The sequence below is a fragment of the Euleptes europaea genome, chromosome 3 (genome assembly GCF_029931775.1).
Source record: "Euleptes europaea isolate rEulEur1 chromosome 3, rEulEur1.hap1, whole genome shotgun sequence".
Taxonomy (NCBI): domain Eukaryota; kingdom Metazoa; phylum Chordata; class Lepidosauria; order Squamata; family Sphaerodactylidae; genus Euleptes; species Euleptes europaea.
In genome coordinates this window covers 105,377,685-105,404,050 of record NC_079314.1, presented here as the reverse complement: position 1 = coordinate 105,404,050, position 26,366 = coordinate 105,377,685, and the positions used below count along the sequence as shown (strand labels likewise).

General features: G+C 44.0%; 1 protein-coding gene across 3 annotated transcripts in view; it reads right to left on the bottom strand.

Annotated features, from left to right (window-relative positions):
* Positions 1–26,136, bottom strand: part of WNK1 (WNK lysine deficient protein kinase 1) — a 147,047-nt gene extending 120,911 nt beyond the window's left edge. The window contains exon 1 of one of the 3 annotated variants that reach the window (XM_056847358.1): positions 25,351–26,136. In XM_056847358.1, coding sequence (XP_056703336.1) covers positions 25,351–26,136 — 786 coding nt within the window. The remainder of the gene's footprint in view (positions 1–25,350) is intronic. The other 2 variants (XM_056847360.1, XM_056847359.1) reach the window with 2 other exon arrangements.
* Between the last annotated feature and the right edge of the window lie 230 nt (positions 26,137–26,366).

Here is a 26,366-nt window from a genome sequence, read left to right as displayed (position 1 = left end):
GTTCTTCTTATATCCTCTGTCCTCTTAATAAAGATGCACAGAGCTCTGCGTAAATCTAAAGAGTGAGGAATCAAAGTTATGCACTTGTTGAAAGCTCAATAAAGCACATAAGAGCAATATGCAAACAATTGTATTCAGAGAAAAAAGAACCTCACTGCAAAGGTATCCAAAGGATATAAATACTGAGCAAGGTAAGTTAATACACAATAAGAATACAAAAAATGTGTACAAGAATAAGTCAGGTATACAATAATAGACTATCCAGAATGGTAAAGTCCAAAAGAGCACGGAATAAATATCAGACGCAATGGGCTTCCGGTAAAATCCCCATTTCAGAGCTTTCCTCAAGCTTCAAGAAGTACCACGTGCCAATATCACCAAAATTGGAGAGAGACGTCTATTCTGCCATTCTATGCCTCTGGCAGAATAGACGTCTCTCTCCAATTTTGGTGATATTGGCACGTGGTACTTCTTGAAGCTTGAGGAAAGCTCTGAAATGGGGATTTTACCGGAAGCCCATTGCGTCTGATATTTATTCCGTGCTCTTTTGGACTTTACCATTCTGGATAGTCTATTATTGTATACCTGACTTATTCTTGTACACATTTTTTGTATTCTTATTGTGTATTAACTTACCTTGCTCAGTATTTATATCCTTTGGATACCTTTGCAGTGAGGTTCTTTTTTCTCTGAATACAATTGTTTGCATATTGCTCTTATGTGCTTTATTGAGCTTTCAACAAGTGCATAACTTTGATTCCTCATTCTCCTATTTTGTACTTGGAGCCCGATTTTGAATACTAAATCTAAAGAGTGCCAGGCTCGCTCCTTGGGACATGAAGGCTTTGGACAGAAGGATGGTAGATTGATTTCTTGCAATCTGTGAAAAGGAGAATTTACTTTGGGAGTAAAGGTGGGGTCAGGAGTAAGGACCACCTTGTCCTTATGGAACACGCAAAGCCCTCTACGAATAGAAAGAGCTCTTAACTCAGAAACCCTTCTGGCCGATGTGATGGAAACTAGAAAAAGGACCTTCATGCGAAGGTATTTCAGTGAGACCGATCGAAGTGGCTCGAATGGCGGCTTTGTAAGGGCCTTGAGTACCAAAGTAAGACTCCAGGATGGGAAGCAATGTCTGATCGGAGGCTGGCCTTGCTTGACCCCTTTTAAAAAGGCAATGATGTGATGGTGTCTAGTAGGAGGAACCCCTTCAATTAAGGGAACGACAGTGGTGATAGCTGCAACCTGCCTACGAAAGGTGGATGCGGAAAGCTTCATATGTACCCCCTCCTGGAGAAACTCCAGAGGTTGATGCACTCCCGGTTTCAATGGGTCAACCTTTTTCCTTCTTGCCCAGCGTACAAAGGCTTTCCAAGAGGTATTATAAATCCTCTTGGTAGCAGGTCTACGGGCCTCTAAAATGGTGTCCGCTACCTTGTCGGAGTAACCCGTCTAGTAAAGATCTCCTCTCAAGTGCCAAACGGTCAAACAGACCCATTGGGGGTCTGCATGAACTATATGACCCTGACGGAGAGTCCCCCATTGAGAAGGAATTCTCCAAGGTTCCTGACAAAACATCTGGCGCAGTCACGAAGCATGGCCGTCGCGGCCAGAAAGGGGCTACTAAGAGGACATTGGCTCCTTCGGTCTGGATCTTTCAAAGGACTTTTGGTATAATGGGCAGGGGAGGAAATGCATACAGTAGACCCGTTGGCCAAGGGCTCAGAAGGGCGTCTATGCCTTCCGCAGCATGATGATGATACCTGGAGAAGAATCTTGGCACCTTGAAGTTTTCGACGGATGCGAACAAATCTACTAAGGGATTGCCAAATTTGATAGAAATTTGCCGAAAGACTTCCTGATCCAAGGGCCATTCCCCTTCATCTACGAAATGGCGGCTTAGTTGGTCTGCTTGGATATTGAGGATCCCTTTGATATGCTCTACCCGAATGGATCTCAGGTTCGTTTGAGCCCAAAGGAAGATCTGCTCGCAATGGAGGGTTGATGATCTGGACCCTCTCTGCTTGTTTATGTGAGCCTTCGTGGAAATATTGTCCATTCTCACAATGATGTGTAAACCCCGGATCAGTGGACCAAAGGCCCGCAGGGCGAGCTTGACCGCCCTCAATTCCAACAGATTGATATGCAGGGAGGATTCCCGCTCTGACCAGCGATCCTGTGTGGTGTGTGAGTTGAGCGAGGCCCCCCACCCCTCCAGGCTGTCATCCGTGAATATTTGCACTGGTTCTTGGTGAATGTATTGAGTAGGTTTGGAGAGGTTTGTCTGTAGAGACCACCAGCGTAGACTCTGCCTGGTTTCGAGGGAAAGTGTAACGATCCTGTCCCTCTTCTTTGCTATGTCCCTTTGAAATGGCCGGAGCTGCCACTGAAGTAGTCTGGAACGGAAGCGGGCCCAGGGCACCATGGCAATGCATGTTATCATGAGCCCTAACAGTCTGGCTAACTTCATGAGTCTGGATGTTCGTGATTTGGCTACATTCGTTGCTAAACCTATAATCTTGTGTGTGCGTTTTGAGGGTAGGGATAGACAGTTGTGTTTTGAATCTATCTTGACCCCCAGGTGGATCAGGGATTGAGAAGGTGTGAGACTGCTTTTGCTGTAGTTGACCAGAAAACCGTGTTCCTGAAAGACCTGGATCACCCGTGCCATGTGCAAATTGGACTGATGTTGGGATTTCGCACAGATCAGAATGTCGTCCAGGTACAGGTGTACCTGGATGCATTCTTGTCTGAGCGACGCGATGACTGACACTAGAATTTTTTGAACACCCTGGGAGATGTCTTTAATCCAAAGGGAAGGGCCCTGAACTGGAAGTGTGAATGGCCATATGCGAAGCGAAGAAAACGCCTGTGTGATGGATGGATAGGCACATGCATATATGCCTCAATCAAATCCACCGCCGTCATGAATGTGTTGGGGCGTAGGGATTCCACAATGGACTTGACGGTTTCCATGCGGAAATGTTTGTGGACCATCTTTCTGTTTAGGAATTTCAAGTTGAGGATGGCTCTCCCGTCCCCATTCTTTTTGGGGACTGTGAAGAATATCTAAGCTGTTCCCTGACATCTTTCCAATTTGGGAACAATCTCTATGGCCCTGATCTGTAAGAGGTGCTGAATAGCAGTGTGAGTCCTGTTCCGTTTTTCTAGTTTGAAGCATGTGGGGGATTGAACGAATCTGTCCCTTGGTTGTGACGAGAATTCCAGTAGGTATCCCTGTGAAATGATTGTATGAACCCACTGGTCCTGACAGGAGGAGGCCCAACTTTCCTGAAAGTACTGAAGAGTACTTTGGAGAGGAGGCGGACAGCGCTCAGGACTCTTTCCAGGCCTCCTGCTACTCTACGGTTCTCCGGTGGTACCAACTGTATAAGCTTTTTTAGCCATAAGTATGAAGCCCTCGCGAATACTGACGTGGTTGCACTAGCCTCAATGGCCAGTGCTGAGGCCTCATGGGCTTTTCTGGTTAAGGCTTCACATTTTCGATCTAATTGATCCCTCAGTGATCCCTTCCCATCTTCAGGGACAAGGCCCGGGGTCTGTATATCCACCACTGGAGCGTCCACCAGAGGTATTTTGAGCAAAGACATAGATGAGGGGCTAAATTGTACAATTTTTTGACGTTAGGGGGCATCTGCCTATTAGAGGCCGGGTTGTCCCATTCCTCATTAACTGCTCTAAGGAAAAATTCTGGAAAGGGAACCAGGTGGTTATGAGACTGCCTTCTGGGAAAGCACTCAGCCACCCCTTGTTTGAGCTTAGGAGTAGGAACATCAGCGGGATCACTCTCCTCCTCATTCAGATCAAGGGCCAAAATAGCTTTAGCTAGGAGTCCTTGGTAATCCTCCCCACTAAAAAGGCGGTTCTGAGATTCTTCGGGGGGGGCGCCTCATCGTCTGATTCGAACTCGCCTTCCTCTTTCTCATCATCAGAATCCATGGTGGATTCAAGTGACTCCTGTGATTCATTCTGCAGGGTTTCCCCCACCTTCCCCTTTAAGGTGGCCTTAGTGGGCCACTGGCCAGAAGTAGAAGGTCCCTGGACTACTGGAGATCCCTCTTCTACCTCAAAGGTATTAGAACGGGCTGAGGAAGGGGGGTCAACAGGACCTGCCCAGGGGAAAGGAGGGATCCTCATTTGAAAGGCTTGAAAAGCCTGCCACTGACGCTGGAGGGCCAGGTTCACCCAGCCGTCAGCCTCTTCCTGCGTTAACAGCCTCCCGCCTTGTGCTGGAAAGGGGGGGTAGTTACCAACTCCCGTCGGGAAAGACGAAGCGGTCTCCATGGATGGTACCGTGGGGGGCGCCTGAGGAGTCCTGTGGTCTTTTGGAGAGGAGGCGGATGATTTCTTTTCGGCTCTCGTCCCCGCTCCAGGTTTAGAGTTGAGCTTTTCGTCTTTCAGTGGAGAGAAGCGGTGCGGCGGCTTTTCGCGGCTTTTTTGACTTCGGCGCGGCCGCCTCCTTTCTCTCGCTCTGAGGGGAACCCTGCTACTGCTCTCCCCCTAATGAGCCGCAATTGCGGTTGTTGGGGGAAGCGAGTTCCTTCGGGGCAGATGCGACCAGCCCCCGATGATAGTCCTGCTCGGACAGGAGATCGTCCTCCCTATCTAAAATGGGGTCCGCCATTTTGAAAATTCTCCGGAGAAAACTCCGGGGAAAAGAAACAAAAAATTCACCACAGAGGACAGAACACAGAGGGCTGGCTACTGGGGAGGTAAAACGGAGGATGGAACGGAGACGGAGTAAGGACACGAGACAAAGAACTTAATGGACACACAGACAGGATAGAACCTAATTGCAGTACAGAAGCACGGAGCTTTCTCCTTTGCGACCTGCTACCCCTAGAGGCAGGACAGAACTGAGGTCTGCAGGCTATTTTCCCGCCAAGGGTAGAGAGGAAGTTAGTAAAATTAATAAATATTAGTCCTGCCTACCCTGAAGATGGAGGAAAATAACCCACAGCTCAAGACGCCGCAGCCTCAGAGGAGAATTATCTAGAGGCCCTCTGAGCTGTGGTCTTTGCAACCCTCCACTCCCACCTTTCTTAGGATAGAAAAAAAATCATACCATGAGTAATAATATTATAATATGCCTTTGAAGTGTACAAAATTGTTTTGTGTACGTTTTGGAAATCATTACAATGGGATTAAATGTATGGGAACAGCTGCTTGCCTTAAACCACCTAGTGAGTTTGTAACCACAGTGAGATTTGAATCAGGGACCTCCTAGCTTATTCCTCACAATCTTAACAATACATTGGGGGTTACCGCACTTGTATTCCCAGCGATGTATTAAGAGTTTGAAAACGTTATAAAAATTACTGTTCGCACTTTGTTTGGCCCTTTTAGCTGTGAAGACATTTTCCAACCATTTATAAACCGTGGTATCCAAAAACCCTTTTAAAGTGATGTTTTTTATAACATTTTCAAACTCTTAATACATTGCTGGGAATACAAAGTGCGGTAACCCCCATTGTCTCTGCCACAGTAAATACTCCATTCAGCCAGGATTCCAAGAATTTTATATCCTCCACCCCAGATTGCTATCTTTTAGACTCATGACTGCTATGCTTCTGAGGGAAAGTCTTTTGACCCACAATGTGTACATTTTACCTTTGATGCCGATTCCATCACTTTCACAAGTCATTCCATCTGAAGTCACAGGAGACTTGGTACAAGGTACATGAAACATGACTAATGAGAATACCATGTTCTCTCTTCTTCTTCTTTTTACCAATGGAAAGCAAAATAGGGAATTGGGCAATACTGCACAAGCTTACATTGCCCGGATGTTTTGCAATAAACGTTACTCTTTTAACAAGTTTGAACTACAGCTGACGTTGACCTACTTCAAGAGATTGCAAAAGCCTTTGATAAGAATTTTATCTGCATTCTATACAGAGGACTCATTAATGTGCAGCTTACTACTGATCAGCAAGATTAGAGATTAGAAGAATGATCGTTACAGAACAATTGGAGAATACACTACCACAAATAAAGTACTTTTGCTGGATCTGATTATATCACTCACAGCAGTGCTCTGCAAAAACATTCCAAATAAGCATTTCTTCCTAACTTTAACACCATTACCGCTAACCTATGAAGTCTGCTTAGCAGTCTTTGGTGGGGGGCTTTGTCAAAAGCCTTTTGGAAATCCAAATTCAGTTCAGTACGGACTATAACAATGCAAGGATATTATATAAGTTTCCTACTCTTACTTCTAGCAGATACCAAGACATAATTCATCAGTTAACGTTTTACGTCCTTCTTAGATAATAGTGAAGGATATGTTACCAGTTGTCTGAAGTGCCATTTCTGATCACTTCAGTATTCATTCGCAAAATTCCTTACCACATACATGAAGCTGCCTCTAAGAACTAGTCAGCCAGATTTATGACCGTGCTTGTTCTCCCATTAAAGGTTGTTTTCAGTGGAGTTACCTGGCACTTAACTTTTTATGGCACTTTTCATTTCACATTATGTTCAACAGTGCATGCAGCACAAAATGAATTAACATAGCCAACAGCTATTTCCAGGCTTCCCTCTCCTTTTCTCCAACTATATTTTACTGATCACAGAGTTGTTTGATCTTAGAAGTTAGCAGACACATTTGTTAACACAAGACATTTTTCTTTCTTGGATCAGTGTATACATTAACATTAATTATAAGTGATATGGCTCTTTCCCAATGAATTTCTAAAATGGGAGGGGCCAGAACTCAAGACTGCCTGTAAGTCATGTCCTTTTGCCTGGGGGCCATTCCTCCTGATATTTAGGGAATGGCTGGGATGTCTCAGTGGTAGTCCAAAGTGCCAGGAACGAGAGCACGGTCTGTGCTAATTCAGTACCTCATTTTGTGGCCCAGCCTTCGTTCAAGTGTAAACCATGCCCCTTTTTCATTTTAGAATACTGTTTTATCAGGGGGAGCATTTTCAAAACTTTCAGAACTTTCATCAATGCAGGATTTCCTGCCCACTTCTCATCCATGATTAAAAATATTGTCACAGTTACATATTCTGTTTCAGAAGACTGGGAGAGATTCCTAGATCTGTTAACAGTGAGCCTTCTAGCTTGTTTGGCAGTTACATAATCAAAATCCCATGATAATGATTAAACAGTAGGGAAAAAACTAAAAGCAGAGTTTCTCCCCGAGGATTCTTCCAGTGAGGGATTTACATCATTCCAATGCTAATCCTCCCTTCTCAAACATTTTGCTAATAAAAAGACAACAGCATCAAGCAGTTGTGACTAACAAATGCCTCTAATTTGCATCAGAGTAACGGTTACAGCCTTTGGGAAGTAACACTGTACGCTGCCAATCTTTTGGCTTCGACTGTTCTCAGTATTATCATAGTAATACCATAGATTTCAATGAGAAACATATTACAGGTTTAGTATCCCTTATCCAGACTGCTTGGGACTGGGAGTGGTCCGTATTTCAGATCTTTCCGTATATTGGAATACTTTGGAATTTATGCATATACATAATGATGTATATCTTGGGGATGGGACCCAAATTCATTTATGTTTCATATACACTTTATATACATAGCCTGAATGTAATTTTAAACAATATTTTAAATGATTTTGTGTATGTTGAACCATCAGAAAGCAAAGGTGTAACTATCTCACCAGAATACCTTTTTTCAGCTGTTAAGAGCAACAACAAACTAACAACAACAGGCTTTAAGTCTCCACCTACAATGAAGTACACTGTATTTAATTTTTTTTAGGTGAGAGGAAACATGAAAGCAGGCAGCACGGATCTGCCTGCATGCTGGCTCAAATGGTCCGGTTTTTGGATCAGTCTAGATATGAGATGCCCAGATAAGGGATACTCTACCTGTACTAACTACAATAGAATGCCAAAGCAAAAGGTCTTCTTAAATGAAAACAGGGCAAGGAATTCCCTTAGGAATTCCCCTTAACACTTCAGAGAAAAAGTCTGCATACAAAGGCCACAATGAGGCAGTCCAGTTGATTTTATGAGATGCAAGAAGACAGTCTCTTAATTCAAATAATGTTGGCAACAGTCAGCAAAGAAAAAGTAGATCAGAGGGTTCAAACACTTATGCTAATGACTGGACATCAGCATGAAATAATGGAACTGCCACCTACACAGACATTCTTGGTTTTATAAAATATTTGATCATGATCAAATAGGTGGGCTGCTAAGAGTGTGCCCACCCTACTACCTCTTGGTAAATTGTTTTGGCTTTAATTTTGTCTATGCATAAGCAATTCGTTTTTGCGTTACAATATCAACCTCACTAGATTTGATCATTTAACAGAAGTAGCAGTACATGTTCCATTATCCTTTGAGAAACATTTTGACCCAACTTAAGGATATTCTTTGTTAATGAATGAAAAGTTCTTCAAAAGGTAGCAACACAAGGATGGTGGGATGGTTCACAAGCAATGATCTAACTCAGAGCAACAGATTACCGTATATACTCGTGTATAAGCCGAGTTTTTCAGCCCAAAAAAAGGGCTGAAAAAGCCGGCCTCGGCTTATACACGGGTCAATACGGTAGAAGGGGGAAGGAGGGAGGTGGGAACTTACCACCGCCGCCGAGCCACCGCCATTTTCTCCCGCCGGGAGGGGTCTTGGGCAGCCTCTCTGCAGCCGCAGAGAGACTGCCCTGGCCCCCCCGGCCCCCGCCGCCATTTTCCCCTGCCGGGAGGGGCCCTGGGCAGCCTCTCTGCAGCCGCAGGGAAGCTGCCCTGCCCCCCCCCGGCCCCCGCCGCCATTTTCTCCCGCCGGGAGGGGCCCTGGGCAGCCTCTCTGCAGCCGCAGGGAAGCTGCCCTGCCCCCCCGGCCCCCGCCGCCATTTTCTCCCGCCGGGAGGGGCCCTGGGCAGCCTCTCTGCAGCCGCAGGGAAGCTGCCCTGTCCCCCCCCGGCCCCCGCCGCCATTTTCTCCCGCCGGGAGGGGCCCTGGGCAGCCTCTCTGCAGCCGCAGGGAAGCTGCCCTGCCCCCCGCCGCCATTTTCTCCCGCCGGGAGGGGCCCTGGGCAGCCTCTCTGCAGTCGCAGGAAGGCTGCCCCGGCCCTCCCCAGCCCCCGCCGCCATTTTCCCCGCCGGGAGGGGCCATGGGAGGCCCCTGCCCGTCGCGCCGCTACCGCCCACGCGCCTGGGCGCCTTCCTCCGGCCGGCAGCGGCCTGGAGGGGCCTCCTGCCGGCCCAGGAAGGACGCGCCGCCGCCGCTTCGCCGCCTCTCCAGGTAAGTAGTGGGTTCAGGGGCTTTTCCCCCTCCTCCCCTTGGATGGCACTGGGGTTGGGGTGGGTCGGGAAGGCCTGGGAGGCGGCGGGAGGGCGACCTGGGGCAGGGGCCCTGCGCTCTAAAATGGCGGCCACCATTTTAGAGCGCAGCATTGTGGGTAAAGGAAATTTCTTATTGCCCCTTGGCTTATACGCGGGTCAATAAGAAATTCCCTTTTCTGGCCTCTAATTTGGGGGGTCGGCTTATACTCGGATCGGCTTATACCCGAGTATATACGGTAATTACCTTGACTGAAAGTTGCAAGATGAGAAACTTCTTGGTATTAAACAAAAATTCATTTTAAAAAAAATAACTATTTCTGTACTGTCCCTGAATGGAGGGGGATTAGGCATCCCTGACTAACTTCTCTTATTTTCCAGAATAAGCAATTATTAAACATCAACAATGATATGTGATTTCTCAGCTGGGCCAAGTGACCTATGAATAAAGTTAAGAAAAATCTGAAATCTGAGGCTGTACATACCGTCCCACCGATCAAAGAGGCTCATCTGGTGGGCAAATGAGAGAGGGCCTTTTCAGTGACAGTCCACAATTATGGAACAACCTCCCCAGGGAGGTACACCTGGGGACCTTCAGGAGGCAGTTGAAGCCAGTTTTATTTAGGACTGCAGTTGGTTGATTTAGCGTTTATTTGTTGGCAGTCCTAACTGGAGCTTTTAAACTGTGCCTTTAATGTGTTTTTATCATTCTTGTTTTTATTGTGTTTTTATAATGTTGTATTTATATTGTAAGCGGCCTCAAGTTCCACAAGGGAGCAAAGCAACTAACAAATATTTTAAACAACAACTCAGAGCAAGAACTCAAATAATTTCTGCAAATTCTTTATCAGAGTGACAAATCAATAAAAGGACAGCCTACAATACAAATTTATCCTCTAATTATTCAAGAGGGCTGGGAAAATGCAACAACTTCAAACTTGAAGCCAAGCAAGTGCTCATTCCCTTTTCCCTGACCAAACAGAAAGGGTAATGCACCACATGTAAGCAACAATATACTAATGGCAAAGTTAGTTAAGTGTTTCTATTGGCTATTAAAATGCCTGGGAAAGACCCTTCCCATTTAGAAAACCCTGAGGGTGGAATAAGATGTGCACTGGGAACTCACTGTCTGCAATTTTCCAAACACTCAATTTTCAGGTGCCCAATTCAGAATGGGATTGTGTGTGTGTGTGGGGGGGGGGGGTTATGCCTTTTCTCCTCTGAGAGATTTGATAATGGAGTGTGCTCTGATTTGGCCCTAAGTATTTTAGGGATTATGGGGTTTGGCAGGTTTAATTATCTTGTGCTACAATGAGTACTGCTTACTGATTTTAATTATTTGTTTTATTCCTGAACTATAATTTATTATGATGGTTCCTCTTTTAGAATTTAGCTCTTAGGTTATTTCTATTGGCACTGTGAAACCTAAGCAAAAGTTAAAATGTCCTTTTTATAATTTTTGTGTCATTTAAACTTGTCAAACTCTTCTGAAAGTACTGTAGATACTGCTGCTCTTTCCCTTTGAGTTTTCAAACAATGCTTCTAGATGAGAATTTTATTCTATATTACACATCTGAAAACTAAGCTTCCATTATCATATGACACAATGCACATCTGCAGGGATGATGGCCTGTCCATTTTAGTAGTTTTAGCTGCCCAGGTTCTCACACTTACCTCGCAAAATCACTGTATGACACAGCTGTAAATAGGTGAGCCAAATGGATTAGTCTGATACATATTGGATTTTTTTTCACTTTTTTAAAAGGCATTTTAAAATTGAGAATAAAGAAATAAGACTATTTTCAAAAATCCTGTGCACATACTAGTCACATGCTACTAATATTGCAGCTTCACCTTGCTTGGCTTCCCCTACTACCTTAAAGTGCTCGTGCTGGATCTATAATGACACTTTCTATTCCTTCTCACCTTCAGCTCTTTACAGCTTGTGAAGACAAAAATAAATAAAAGAGGCTTTGTTTATTTTATTTCAGGAGTACTGTGTAACTAGGGAGAAAGCAGACACCAAAATGTGCATTGGGTGTTCCATCAGTTTACTCTGGAATTCACTCAATCTCGTCTTAGCCTTTACTTAAAAAAGAAAAAAAGAATCCTGAAGCCATAATGGTAAGGATAGGGATAAAGCAGTTACAGTGCAGTCAGTAACCACAGGACTACTACAAAGAGCTTCAAAACACTGTCTCCAAGTATCATTTCAATCTTTATCTCAGAAGTCTGAGAAAAAAATCTCACAATTTGGTTTGACTGAAGTCAACAGTAATGTTCAGTCCACTTTTAAACTTGTTAAAGAGCAGGTTCAAAAATTCTGCTAGTGAGAAGCAACATGTCAAGGAGTCAAATATTCTGTGTTAACCTAATGCCACACAAGGCAGTGTCAAAGTGCCCTGCTCGTGACAACTCATGTCTATTTAAGTCCACATCATTTGCATGCAAGCAGAGACATAAAACAAACCAAAGTCCTACATTTCCAATGAGACCCCTCTGTACCAATTAACGCTGTGTACTAAGTGTGAAAATTCTCACCCAAAATAAACAGAACCATTTTCAAGCTGCAGTTGCTATTTGAGGCAGCTAGACCTCCACTATGGGTTTCTAGCTGCCTAGAGGCTTTTTGCCAACAAAAATGTTTTTGACAGCAATGATGCAGTAACAGAAGTTTTTGAAGCCATTCAAGTCTTGAGTACTATCCTGGATCAGGATACATGAGGTGCTCTGGATTGGTAACTGGTGGTATAAGCAGTGCTTCCTTTATTACATCTCCTGTTCCAGTTATCTGAAGGAAAAATAGTCTCCAAAAAAACTTATTTTAGCTAGACGAAGCCTATTGCATTTCCTCTTACCAAGCCCTAACTCCAGAAGTTGCACAATGAGTTCATTTTATCTACAGGTCAGAACTTGAACAATGTATTCCCACTTGTGCAAAAAATTGCACATACACACTTATGACTCATACTTATTTTGAAGTGGCCTGCAAGTGCAATTAGTGCAGTAAGAAGCTTTGGATAAAGGTATCAACACTTTAAAATCTAGTGCTTTTTTATCACTGAAGCTAGTCAAACAACATGCCAGTCAAACCACATGCAAATAAGAAGTGCCAAAGTTGGAGACTAAGCTTAATGCATCCTCAGCAACTTCCAGAGTGTAAACCACTGAATACTATGCAAGCTCAAAACCAGCATACACAATGTTCACCATATGTAAGCAGGATGAAGCTTTTCCTCTAAAAGACAGCCCTACACAGCATATTTCACTGCTAACCTAGAACCACAAAAAGCAAAGTTAAGAAACAAGCATGCCACAGGAAGTTTCAAGAGAAGTACAAAACCTGACTGAATATCTTCTGTTAAAATTAGGGGTTTTTTTGTAGTCAGGGAGGGTAGTAAAGAATAAGAACCAGCTGGGCACAAATACTTTTAATACCTACACTAATCAGCCATGGATCTACTCTGGACTGATTTGGATCCAAATAAAGTGTAATCAAGCATGTCAGCTCAATATAATTTCATTTTAAATACACACATCTTCAGGCCTATAGCAGTGACATGTGTAAGTTACAACACTTCTTCCCTAATGCAACACACTTGAAGAAGACATCTCAAAGTTGGACTTAAAGGTAAAATGAAGAAAAACCATCTGACAAGTACACACCTTGCTGGGGATAAACTGTAGACGACTGGGGAAGGCAATGACAAGCCACCCCGGGACTAACTACCTTTAAAATTGTATTCAAATAAAGAAAAACAGACTGTAAAAAAAGATTTTTGAAATGTTTCACTATAAAATTATTTGGATGAATTAACAATTTAATCCAAATCCTACAAACAACACATAGAAACTATTAGCAGATGCATATTATATAAGCATGTGAAAATCCTTAAATCAAAAAAGCCTAGTGACATTTATGCATTACGATACAATAAAGTTTATTGTTTGTGGGCCTTAATTCTTAGTAAGGATATAGCCAGCAATGGCTCATTCTGGTCAAAATATGTTAATGGAAGAGTCATGAACTGTGTGCTGGAAAACAGACACAGCAATACTGAAGGGGGACGAAAACTGTTAGGGACGAGCGTGAACCCTACACCAGCACAGATGCCACTTACCATCTAAAATGGCACTTACGCCAGTGCAGGGCCACTTATGACGGTAGCGAGGTGCCTGATTCTATGGAGAACCAACAACCCTGGCCTCTGGATGAAAGGGACAGGCACAGAGGGTGTAAGGGACAGGCACAAGCTTAACAATTAGGATACTGGGGTGGATCTTACCCTCATGATATCGCTCCACCAAGCAAAGTTCAAAGTCTTCCTCCAGCCTAAGCAGAATTCCTCCAACTTTAGTGGCTTTTCTTCATATAGGCTGTTTCAAGTTGATTAGCTTCTCTTCCCTAAATTCAAGTCTTATCATATACCATAACTGCTTTCCCCCACTTTTTGCATACCTTGAAAAGCATCACCCCCACACTGATCTTATGTGGACCACCATGAGATCAGCTTACCGTATATACTCGTGTATAAGCCGAGTTTTTCAGCCCAAAAAAGGGCTGAAAAAGCCGAACTCGGCTTATACACGGGTCAATACGGTAGGAGAGGGGAGGGGGAGGGGGGAGGAGGGAGGAGGAGGGAGGGAGGAACTTACCGCTCGCAGCCTCGCCAGGGAGCCTTTCTCCTGCCGGCAGGGGCCTGGAGGGGCCGGCAGGAGTTTCCTGCCGGCTGCTCCGCCGCCGCCCAGGCGCCTGGGTGCCTTTCTTCTGCCGGCAGGGACCTTCCTGGGCCGGCAGGAGGCCCCTGCCGGCTGCCCCGCCGCCACCCACGCACCCAAGCGCCTTCCTCCGGCCGGCAGGGCCCTGGAAAGGCCTCTTGCCGGCCCAGGAAGGCCACGCCGCCGATTCGCCGCGTCTCCCGGTAAGTAGGGGGTTCAGGGGCTCTTCCCCCTCCCCCCTTGGATGGCACTGGGGTTGGGGTGGGGCGGGAGGGCCTGGGAGGCCGGCGGGAGGGCGACCTGGGGCAGGGGCCCTGCGCTCTAAAATGGCGGCCGCCATTTTAGAGCGCAGCATTGCCGGTAAAGGGAATTTCTTATTGACCCTCAGCTTATACGCGGGTCAATAAGAAATTCCCTTTTCTGGCCTCAAATTTGGGGGGTCGGCTTATACCCGAGTATATACGGTACTTGGGACAACTGTGACACCAAATATATGTTGCATTTATTCTCACTCAACACACAGAACCAACTTTCACATTGTTTTTCATTGGTTGTATGCTATAGATCCTCCTGCAGTGAGGCCTGGGAAGATTAACTCCAAACTCTAGAAACACAGCACAGAACAAAATCTGAAACCAAACCAAAGTGTTATTTCAAATGCTTATATCCTGCTATTAGAGAATGTGTTCCAAAGCGCTACAACAGTCAAGTTTCAATGCCCTGTTCACTAAAAACCAAGGCAGCAAGGCTGCAAACCTGCATTTACAGAATAAACAGAACCACCTCAAGCAGTTTCAGCCTGTTCAGCCTCATTCATTCAACAAATTCCAAACATAGGTTAAGGACAGAAACTGCTTATTTATAATATAAGCCTGGAAATCAGGCCAACAGAGAGCAAGCCCAAACCTATTGTTCATGTGGCCCGGGAAAGTGGCAAGTCCCATCAGAAGCTACTGGAGAGCCCAGCAAAACCAGAAGGGCGATATTCTGTCAGCCTCCCAGAAGGGCGATATTCTGCACAACTCACCCGCAAAGGCTACCAATGCAGTCTGTCCTAAAAGCAGTCTGAAAACTGTTTCAGATGCATCCAAGAACACAATCATGTGCGTCAAGTCGCCTCCGTCCCATGGCGACCCCACGAATGAAAGTCCTACAAAATGTCCTATCCTTGACACCATCATACATTTTCCTAAAAAAAAAAAGCTGTCACAGGCCTAAAACATATTCATTGGTGTTATACTTAAGTTTCTTTTTCAGAATCGCCGCTTGACACACCCTCCTCCAAAGAAGCAGTGATCATTCTAGACACTGGCCCAAAAAGATCCTCTAGGCTGGATTTCACCAGCAATGATGGCGAAAATCCAGCATCTTAAACTTCTTCAAGCTAAAACAATCTAAATAGTTGGAACAAATGGGCATATTTAATACTGCTGGTATAATGAACTAGAAAAAAAACCAAACACACTGTTTCCTAAAACCCAAACCAGTTGAGCAATGAACTATACATGCCTTAATGTTAACAGCTATTTCAGAGGCGCTTATACCTGCCCTTATTTACAGAGAGGAGGCAAGGGGCGGGGACTTTTTGATAAAGGCACCTCATTTGTAGAACTCCCTCCCTGCCACTACCTTCTTGGCACCTTCTTTGCACATACACATGTGAGTGAAAAGGAGAAATAGATTGGGTTAAAACTACTGGTACCTGCTGTTAATAAGGAAATTTATCTGCTGCTCTGGGCCTTTTAAAAATATTTGTTGCTGCTTTTACTTACTAATGTTTTCACTGCTATTTCTATTGCTGCTTTTACTACGGTTAATTACCTAGCTTTATTTTTGTGCACTTCATCCAGGGTGGTAAGACTAATACTCTGGACAGATATTCAAGAAACCAGGAGATAAAGCTTCCAATGGATTAAGCTCACCATTTCACACAGATATGCACTGAGCAAGAGTGACGAGTTCACGCAACATTTCTGTGTACCCAATCAAAGGTTAAACTGTGAATAAAGCTTACAGAGCGGTAAATAAATCTTGATTAAGGAATAAATTATTTTGTATAAACTAGAACAGTAGTACAGAGAAGGAACTGGGAATAAGGAGAAACAGAAGTTTATGATGGGGCCTACATCGCTCAAGACCTTTGACACCAACAGCTGTTAGTTTCTAATTCTGCTTTGAGTTCAGAGGCAAAGCATAAAGAGCAAGTTATGTCAAACGGCAGCCACCAGAAGTCACCCAGAGGAATCAAGCAAAAAAAAAAAAAAAAAAAGGTAATACACTATCTCTAGTCCTGTGAAATATGCCTACAAAGACCCCCAAATTCTGCAAAAACAGTCTATACACACTTCCATCAACCCAGATGGTATGCTCAGAATCAGACAGAAACAAGATAGATTATTTTCTCTAACCAAAGAACACAGGAGATCTGTAGCTAGTATCCATTTTGACAGCTGCCTTGGCTTTCCCAAAAAAAAAAACTGGTTATTGACTGAAGTAGAAAAACCAAAAGTACAAGAAAATACCCAACTCTGTGGCTTAAATGGCTAATGAGGCTGCTGTACATGCACTGGCCGAAAGAGAACTAAAGGATGGAATCCCAGTAAGCTTGCTGATTATTTATCTACGATCTTAAACAACCCAAATATTAAGGGCTTAAGTGCCAAGGACCCATATCAAGATCCAGTATCTCTGGCCTGATAGTAACTGATAGGAATAAATTAGAACAATGTATAGTCTATTATCAGAAAACTGTTTCTCAAAAGACAGCTTGACCTTGCGCCACTCAAGCTTGTACACCAGCTCTTCTATTTTAAAGTTCAGAAGCCAGCATAGCTTGTTAAGTTCTTGATTCAAACTTCACTTAGCCAAGAACTCATGGAAAAGCCTTAAACACCTATCAGCCTCAGACCCCCTTTCTGTAATATGTGAGCACCAGCCTACCTCACCCCATAGTTGTAACGGTTACAGAAATTATGTGAAAAACTTCTAAAACTATGCAAAGTAGTTTATAAATAATGTTTTTATAATGAAGCTACAAAATGGAAGAAAAGGCTTGTAAAGGATGTGAACTACAAGGAGACAAAGAACATTAATTTTGTTACATCTCCACACTATTTTGACAGCCAGTTGAATATGATCTAAAAATGTCAGAGGGAAGAAACTACTCTTTTACAGTACTGCCTAGAATCTGTCTATATATATCTATATAAATCATACAGGGCATTAGCCACCTTTTGACTAAGTTATACTCCTGGTCCTATTAAAAACACCAGTTATTTTTCCTTATCTGAGAGGAAAGGCTTACCAAGTAACTCCAGGAATCTTGAACTGACACAGCAGAGTGACTCATTCCAACCATATGCAGAAAATGAACACAAAGGTATTCCATATCCTACCAAACAACAACTCCTTAAAAGTTTGGGATGAATCTCGCCACAGAATACACAGCTGGATAAACACATGTACATTTGGACTCAGTATGACTGAGTAACCCTCACAACTATTCTCTGTTTCAGACATATGAGAGGTAACTTTTTTCAGGACTAGTACAGGCAATATTTAAAACAGAGAATTGACTGCAAGTCATACTTTCTAGTCTACAATCATGACTACAGACTTGATTTACGTACAAGTATTAGATACTGTGTTAATAATCCAAAATGTCTTGTTCCTTATGTACTATGGTAATCATCCTGTCATTCCCAGTATTTAAATGATGTTTTTAATGGTTATTCTAGCATCAGTCCTTGGCTCAGGTGCCATTGTATGCAGGTTTACTATACACTGGGTTAGATCCAAACTCAATTAGTAATTTCTCCTTCACACTGCCGTCTCCCCTCATGTCATTCCACCGGGTCCCCTACTCTGCAGGAGCAGCATTTCACAGTCAACAGTAGGCTTGTAAGAAGGGGGAGGGCAAGGAAGGTTCCATTCCACCACTGGAAATGTTACTTTGGATCCAACCCAGTAAGAGTGTAGCCCTATGCAGACATCCTGTCTACGTAAGAGGGACAGCAGGCTCAAGTGCTCTGGCCCCACCTCCCACCTTAGCACAATCGCTGATTGGTCTGCATAAGGCAATCAGCCAGACGAAGAGCCCAGGCATATATCCCCTCCCAGTCATCGGCAATGCTAACTATGGGACACTTCATGGGAAGAGGGTGTTCAGGTGGGCATTTTCCTGGCACTTCCACCCATTGCAGACCACTCAGCAATCACATGGAGGCAAGGACAGCATGTTCATGCACACTCTCTCCCTGCGGAGTGAGTGCTCAGGCACATAGGATATCTGCACAGAGCTCTTGTGTTACATGGGTACAGAAACCCAAGGTTTTTATTTTACATGTTTTACTTAAAGTGGTAGTCATCAGCCCATGATTGATGATCTCGTGTGAGTCATAGAATTCCATTTACCGGGTTGCGAGTCCCTAAAAAGTTGCCTTTTGGAAAGATCTCTTCCTAGCATATATGCATAGAAAGCACATGGAGGGGCAAGCCAGGCAGTTAGAAAATGTCACTCAGAAATGGAAACATTTCTTTTTAGCATAGGCAAGTTCAGAGATTCTGGCTCCTGCTCTTCCTGTCACATTACTTCCTGTCACATGCTTGCAACTCAGTGGGTTCCACACCACTGCCTGGGGTTTAAATATTAGTTCCAGACTTAGAAAGGTTAAAGACGACTGATCTAAAAGACCGCCTCTCTTTTATGAACCAAGCACAATCTCTGCTCCTCATACCAGCTGCTGCTGCAAGCCCCATCCTACAGAGGGGTACAGACAGCAACAGTACCATCTTATTCCTCGACTGTATCCCCCCCATCCTACACAAAAGTGTAAGGAAGCATTCCACCTATACTTTAGACAGGGCTACAAGGCAGAGCGTTTTAATAGGGCTCATAGCATTTCCTATCTTTAGACAAGGCTACAATTGAGCTTTTTAATAGGACTCATAGTATTTTCTGTCCTATAGGATATAGTTAAATAATGTTCTAATTACATTTTATTGAATATTTACAAAATCTATAACCCACTTCTGCCCTGATCAGGACCATCAAGGAGGCTAACAAATTAAAAACATAAATAAAAGCACATCTAGGGGGGAAATCATTAAAACAATTAAAAGCAAGCTAAAATACACGAGCAGTAAATCAAAGCTTTATGTAGTACAGGGATGCAAATTTTAGAACAGGATCTAAGTGATCCAGGTTAAACTCCTCATCCTGCCATGGAAACTTGCTGGATGACCTTGAGCCAGCCACTCTCAGCCTAACCTACTTCACACAGTAATTGTTGAGGATGAATGTGTAAGCTGCTCTGGGTTCCCACTGCAGTAAAAAGCACGGTATAGATAATTATTTATATTGGAATAATACTTGTAACATTTTCAAGACAATATAACACGTACCTCCTTCCACCATGTGAGAGGAGATACCTAAGTAAGAATTTCAGCTTTAGTTTGGCTGTGCAGGACAAATGAAGTCAGGGAGAATGCATAATTTGATTTTTATTTGTATGTGTTTGCAATTATATACCCCGCCCTTTACAAATCAACATCACTGTTAGATATAATCAACTGAAAAATATTAAAACTTTGATACTGTCAAGCTTGCCTAATATTGCATTGTCAACGGCATCCACTGTTATTAATTTTATTAAACATTCTTTAGAAATTAGATATGTTCCAGCACACATCTCTGGACCAGGGACACAACAGTGACATCTGCTCTGCAAGCTGTTGACACTTAAGTATTGAACTCACTCAGCTCCCCAATTGCAATATGAGGATAATTAATAAACTGCCTTAAGTGCTAAGATTGTTATTGCATGATTAGCAACGATTAGCAATCCTCAAAATGTCTCTGGGAATCATGGGACCTGCATGGACAAAAGCCATGTGGAATGGGTGTTGTATCAAAGGGGGAAGCGGAGAGACTGAGCAAAAAAGTTAGCTGCATCCAACCCTAAGCTCATCAGAATGTTTTGCTGCACAATGTAAAACTAAATGTGCATAAAGTTCTTGTCATTTCCTTGTTCACTTTACTTCATTCAATGGTGGTGAATTCATTTCTTAACCAGTTGCCTTCTGTACTGACTCCCAATATATCATGGAGTAATGAGAAACTGGGGAGAAGTTAGGCTAGGGTTAGCTTTTTCTTGTGATGGTAAGAGTTACCCCTGTATTTATGCATACACTATAACATGTCATAAATTTAATAAAATTGTGTGAAAAGATTAGGATCAGGTCTTGCAGTAGCAACAATCAGAAAACTTTAGGCTGAAAAACAAGTCTGACACTTAAATTTTTAAGCTGGCTCCTGAAACCAAGGCAACATTTGGTAAGGCCTGACATAATTTACTGCCATCAAGCTTTCACAGTCACTCAGCAGCAAATGAGAATTCTGCTGTAAAGTCACAGTGGAGCCTCTGGCCCAGATGTAGTAGAGTATCAGACTAGGATCTGAGAGACACAGGTTTGAATTCACACTCTGTCATGGAAGCTTGCTGGGTGATTGTGGGCCAGTCAAACACATGTAGCCTAGCCTGCCTCACATGGTTGTTGTGAGGGTGAAATGGAGGAGTGGAGACCAATATATGCCACCCTGAGCTCCTTTGAGGAGGTGCAGGATAAAAATGCAGTGAATAAAGAGGCAGGGCAACCTTGGAATGTCAAGTCCTTGAAAACTTAAACACTGCTAAGTATTGCCTACATGCCATTCACTTTCAAATGTCACCTTGCAAAGTAGTTGAGGTTTCCAGGAAAGCCACATGTAGACAGAAGACTCTACTAACAGAATGAGAAACACACTGGTTGAGAGTACAAAGGGTTTGCTCCCATGTGAGTAACAAAAGTTTCTGCAGTGATTCCAATGCCTGAGGATTTTTCAGTACAATAGCTAATTACTTCACAGGTGTGCTTTCAACATAAAACCTTTCTGTATTCTACCCAGAACTGACTCAATGAAAAGGAGGGATTTAACTAGAGTTCACAGGCCACACCCAATACTTTACTTATATGAATGAATAACCGATTGCAATTTAACTTCCTCTGAACTAGAGAAATCTAGCATTGAAAGCAAAAAAAATGACTTCTTCCTATTAGAACTATTAAGGCAGTTAAAAGCTCATTCCAAACACCAGTTACCAAACTCACGAGAGATTAATGTGCTGCTATTTACAGCTATGCAGACTGAACACTTCCAATATCGGAGAGGACAATTCTTCCCTTTACATTTCTAAAAAAGAGTTTATGCTAGGGACTGCCAAACATTTTAAAAATTAGCTCCAATTCCAGAGACAATAATTTTTGTCTAATAATGACCTGCATTTTTCCATTGGCATGAATTTGAATGTACTTAAGGTCCTCAGTAGCAGTTTTTGGCATGCAAAGCCAGCAGCACAAACTGCTGAATTCAAACTTAGGAAGATTATTCACATGCTGGAAACAAAGCCATTTGAGCAACATTCTGAACCTATTTCCCTCAGCCTCCTCCACCCGGATTCTATTGCAATTTCCATTAGGCTTCTAAAAGCCTCTATTTTTCTAAATATTGACAGCTATCCATACACACTACTGAAATTGAGAATAGTGAAGGATACTCTCTGGCCTACACAGCCTTCCCAAACAGCAGTTGCAAAACATCTATTCATACCACATTCTGTATAGAAAAACTCCTAGTACAAACATGTAGACAGACATTATGGTACCCAAGTTCTAGATACATTATCAAGTAGTCAGTCCCATAGCCTCTTGTGAGCTCTTTCATTGAAGTTAAGTACTTTCACCTCATCAAGAACTATATTCTTCCAGCTCCTTATGACAGCATAAAAATACAGAACAGTACTTTGAATTCCTGTTAATTAAAATTTTAATTTCTTTAAACTAGTCTATTCTCAAATTTCCATTTTGTTAAAAGATTTCAAGGAACTTTTACTCTTAAGGAACTGGAAGAACACAGTACTTAGTTCAATGAACATACTTTATGTAACTTTTTTTGGCACCAGGTGCTTCATGAGATTGTCCACTTCCAGCTACTTCTTGGAAATGGTACGGAAAAGCCTGCTATAACATGCAGTAATAGGAAGATGCCTATGTAGAACTGCAAAAACTATACTTATCAAAATCACATTTTTAAACAGTTACTGTGGCAATACCTAATAAAAGATTTCTTACAGCACAATTCAAAAGAGGGTGGGGATGTGGTGGCGTGACCCCGGCGCTGGTATATATGGCACTTACTCCAGCGCCAGGGAACAGCATGGCAGCGTCACAAATGGGCACCAGTGCAGCTGTGACAGCAGCGCACACCAGTGCTACTCTGGTGTAGGGGCTCGCACCAGAGCCAAAGAGGGGCGTTCCCAGGGGCAGGACTGGCATTTGTCAGCTCCTTGAGCCCTTTCGGGGCCAAGAACACCCACATTTGCCAGTGCAAACTAATGCTAGCAAAAACCTGGGCACAGCCCATGATGCTGTATACAGTGGTTCCACAGAGGTTGGGGGAGCATCCCTGTTCACTTGCTGGCTGCAGCGCAGCAAGCTGCTTAAGAGGGGGCTTGGCTGCACCATGGCTGTGCCGTACCCAGATGCGGCACAGCTACCCCCCCATCCCAGACTGCGCTGCCCATCAACTAATTCTTGTCGTTTTGTGCCCTTTCAATATGCATGAGCAGGAATACTTGTTTATGCTTCTTTGAATATAAGGTGGTATTGCATAAAGAGAACCAAGGATGAGCAAGAATATATTGTTCTAATTAATGTACACAAGACCATTAAAATGGTCATCAATTAAAAACTCAAAATAAGGATAAGTGCTAGGAGGTCGCATCCTATGGACATTTCAATTTCATTTCCCCTCCCTCAGAAGTCCTGTGAGCCCCAAGAAAGGAATGCCTTGCAAAAAAACAAAAAAAAAGCCACGCAGGTTGGCAGCCTACAGCAAAGAGGAGTATCAGGCAAGACTGCCACTCTTTCCACAGTAGAGCATCTGTAGGATCTAACCCTTTGGGTTCAAGAAAAACGAAGCATCTAAAGATGACAAATTTGAGGTGTCTTGAAAATTCACTCCTCATCCACAACTCAAAAGTCACATTCAAGTTCGTAACTAAAGTAAGTTCACCATTAGCTTAACATAATCAAGGACACACACATCTTGGCACAAATTCAAAGACTGGTTGACCATCTAACCCCCCAGTCTGTTCTGTGCCCGAGCCAGCCCACACACAACTACACTGTTATCGACAGGCATAATTGCTGTTCCAGTGCAGCTGTCAGTCTGAACACTTGATTCCAGCTTCAAAGAGCATTTTTCCTCAATCTAAAAAAAGCTCTAACACAGATTAAGGCCAAAGCAGAAGTGTAGCAAGCACTAGGCGAGTTACCAGTGCAGGCAAACCCTAATATCAGATGGCACAGTGTGTTCCTAAGTCACACAAAAAGTAAGCTGCTAAGTGAAACTTAGGACTTCTCTACTACATATGTTTTACCATAGGTCAGTGTTACTGATGATGACTTAGCCGAACAGCTGACATGGAGTAACTGAACTAACATTAAGTTTTCAGCTAAGGCCCTATTCACAAATTTAACACAAAGTGCATGGTAGCAGAACCATAGGGGAACCTTGTACTAACAGTCTCCTTTATCTTTCTCCCTGCTGTATTGGACGCATTTTACCTACCATAAAAGGTACTACTGTCTGTGATAAGCTTAGCTACCACACAGTTCAAGTTCTTTAGCTGTTCACATATACATAGCAAATCAGGAGTTCATACTAATCCTGAAAGCAAACTAACCCTAACTGAAGAATCTGTACCGATAATTTGAAATATTTAACAAGCTTTTATCTTAAAAGACAGCTTTTATTAATTTTCTGACTTAACATATCCAGTAAGCGGTGCAATGGAAAAATCTCACCTTCTAGTTTTTCACTACCTTTTACACTGTATATTTGCTGCTAAATTTGGAAGATCTACCACCTCAGCTTTAATATAGCAACTTGCTTCTCAGATCCATTCTTCAGGTATACTTGGCGCCTTCTCTGAATAACTATTTAGGGATGCAAGTTAACCTTGCAGGCAACTGTAAATAGTTTGTCAATCCACCTATGTGTACTTCTTGTAGCTGGGATGCTGGATGCAGTATGCAAGCTAGCAAGCCAAAAGGAACTGTTACTAGCCCAAGAAAGACTACAAGAATCGCATAATTCATTCACTACAAGGGCATCTGTGCAATTTCTTTGAATTGCGCACATACACACACAGAGACATGATAGGGAAGAGGCAATCATTAAACAGCTGAATGAACCCCTTTAAGTATCCATCTGTTTCACACACTCACCACAGTATAGTATAAATACATAACACCTGAAAGAATACCCATGTGCTTTTCTACTTGACTTTAATGCACATGAATGTCTTGATATTAAAGCAACTGCACAGTAAACACCGAAAACCAGGTTTATCAGCATTTTCCATTGTGAAACATAATGCAAACATTTTCTCCAAATATGCAGTGGATATTCACTGGGGAGTTGCAATTAGCCACAATTCTCCAATGCACATTTTGGAGAAGATTCCCATTCAAGCATTAATTTTTACCACAGCGAAGCATAAGAGTACTTGGTTGCTATGTTAAATGTGAGGCTGGTTGGGGGAAGAGAAGAAAGTTCTAGGGAAACGGCTGTATTTTACACACAAGTTCAAGTAGCTGAATCTGTGGCAGCAAGCAAAAATGTTTTTGCTCCACTCTGAGCTAGTGCTAAACTAAGGCCTTCCCAGGTTCAAGGAAAAGGCTACTCCCCATTGCCATGAAACACAAGTCTACATTTTATAGGCTACACAATAGCCAGGAATCTTACAAGATTACTCTTTGCCTTCTGTAGGACCTATATTTGTATATTTAATTTTCTTTAAAATTCCATTGCCATGTTATACAATGGACTTTCTGATAGAGTACAACAGCATATTGTATATACTGCCTATAATATTTTTCCTCTGCCATTTTCAAACAGAATTTTAGAAAATGGAACTTGCCATTTTCCTCTGTCATCTCAACAATGAGCAGATCTAAACTGAAGCCCAAAGCCCTGAAAAAGGAAGCTATCAAAACCTACATCCAAGTCTACAGTTTGAGAGCTTCCATTTTACTTTGTCAGGCAGTATGAATTAAACAAATCAAAGCTCCCTACAATGTCTTTATAAAATGTTGTTGTTCTAACACATCACTTAAAAGGTACCAAGGCTAACTGTCTTTCATGAATGGCACATGAAACTGCAGCCCTTTCCTCAGGACTATCAACCTGGCAGCAAGGGAGTGATCCATCCCCCTAACCAAGAAAGGCAAGCCAACACCTTCCTATTACCTGCAGCTCGCACCAAGCAACTTCCACTGTGGTTTCTGTGTCCAGTCCCTTGTAGACAGTCTTGAAGGAGCCTCTGCCAATCTCAATATCAAACTTAAGAAAGCGACCATCTGGGGAAAAGGCCACAGCTTTGGTCTCCAGCTCCTCAATATCCTCCTGCTGCCGACTCCGTTCCTCTTGTAGATCCCGGGTAGAAGTAACAGTGCTTCCGGCTGTGCTGGTAGGGGGCAGCGGGGTGGCCTCCAAGCCCTCCTCCTTAGCCAGCGGTGGGGCGATGTCCTTTGCTACCAGGGGCTCCTGCCCGGATTGCCCCTCCGCAGGAGGAGGCAGAGATGGTTGCTGCTGCAGAAGCAGCGTGGGCACTTGGCTGGCGGTGCTGGAGGCGCATGTGGCCTGGATGACAGACTCCGGAGGGGAGCCCAGCACCGGCGGGATGCTGCCCCGGCCGGCTGCAGCAGGGGGAGGCGCCGCGGGCTGCAGCCTGGGCAGATCCAGAGCGGTGGCATTGGAGTCGCAAATGACGCTCCGGCGGAAAAACCGGTGCTCGGTGGCGGCGGCGCCGCGGCTGTCCTTGTCCATGGTGTGGCGGCGTCGGAGGTATTCCTCGCTGCGGGCCCCGCCGCCTTCCGGGCCTTCGGGATCCGGGCCCGCGGCGGCGGCGGCGGCTGCAGCGACCCCCAGCTTCTCGCCCACGGAGCTGTCCGAGCTGGAGCTGTTCTTGGGCGGGGGCGGGACCAGGAAGCGAGGGGTGGTCGCCCCCGCCGCGCCGCTGCTCTCCCCCGACATGGTGCCGAAGAGCGGCAGAAGCGACAGCAAGAGTCCCGGCGGCGGCGGCGGCGGCGGCAGCAGCGCTCAATGCGCGGCGGAGGGGAGCTGCGGCGGGCGCTGCAGAGGAGGCCCTCGGAGGCCCCTCACAGCCAGGAGGTGGTGGCGAGGCCGCCGCTGCTGCCGCAGTCGAGCGGGCTGGGCCGGCGGCGGGGTGGCTCCCCGGTCAGCGTCCGCATCCATCCTGCGGT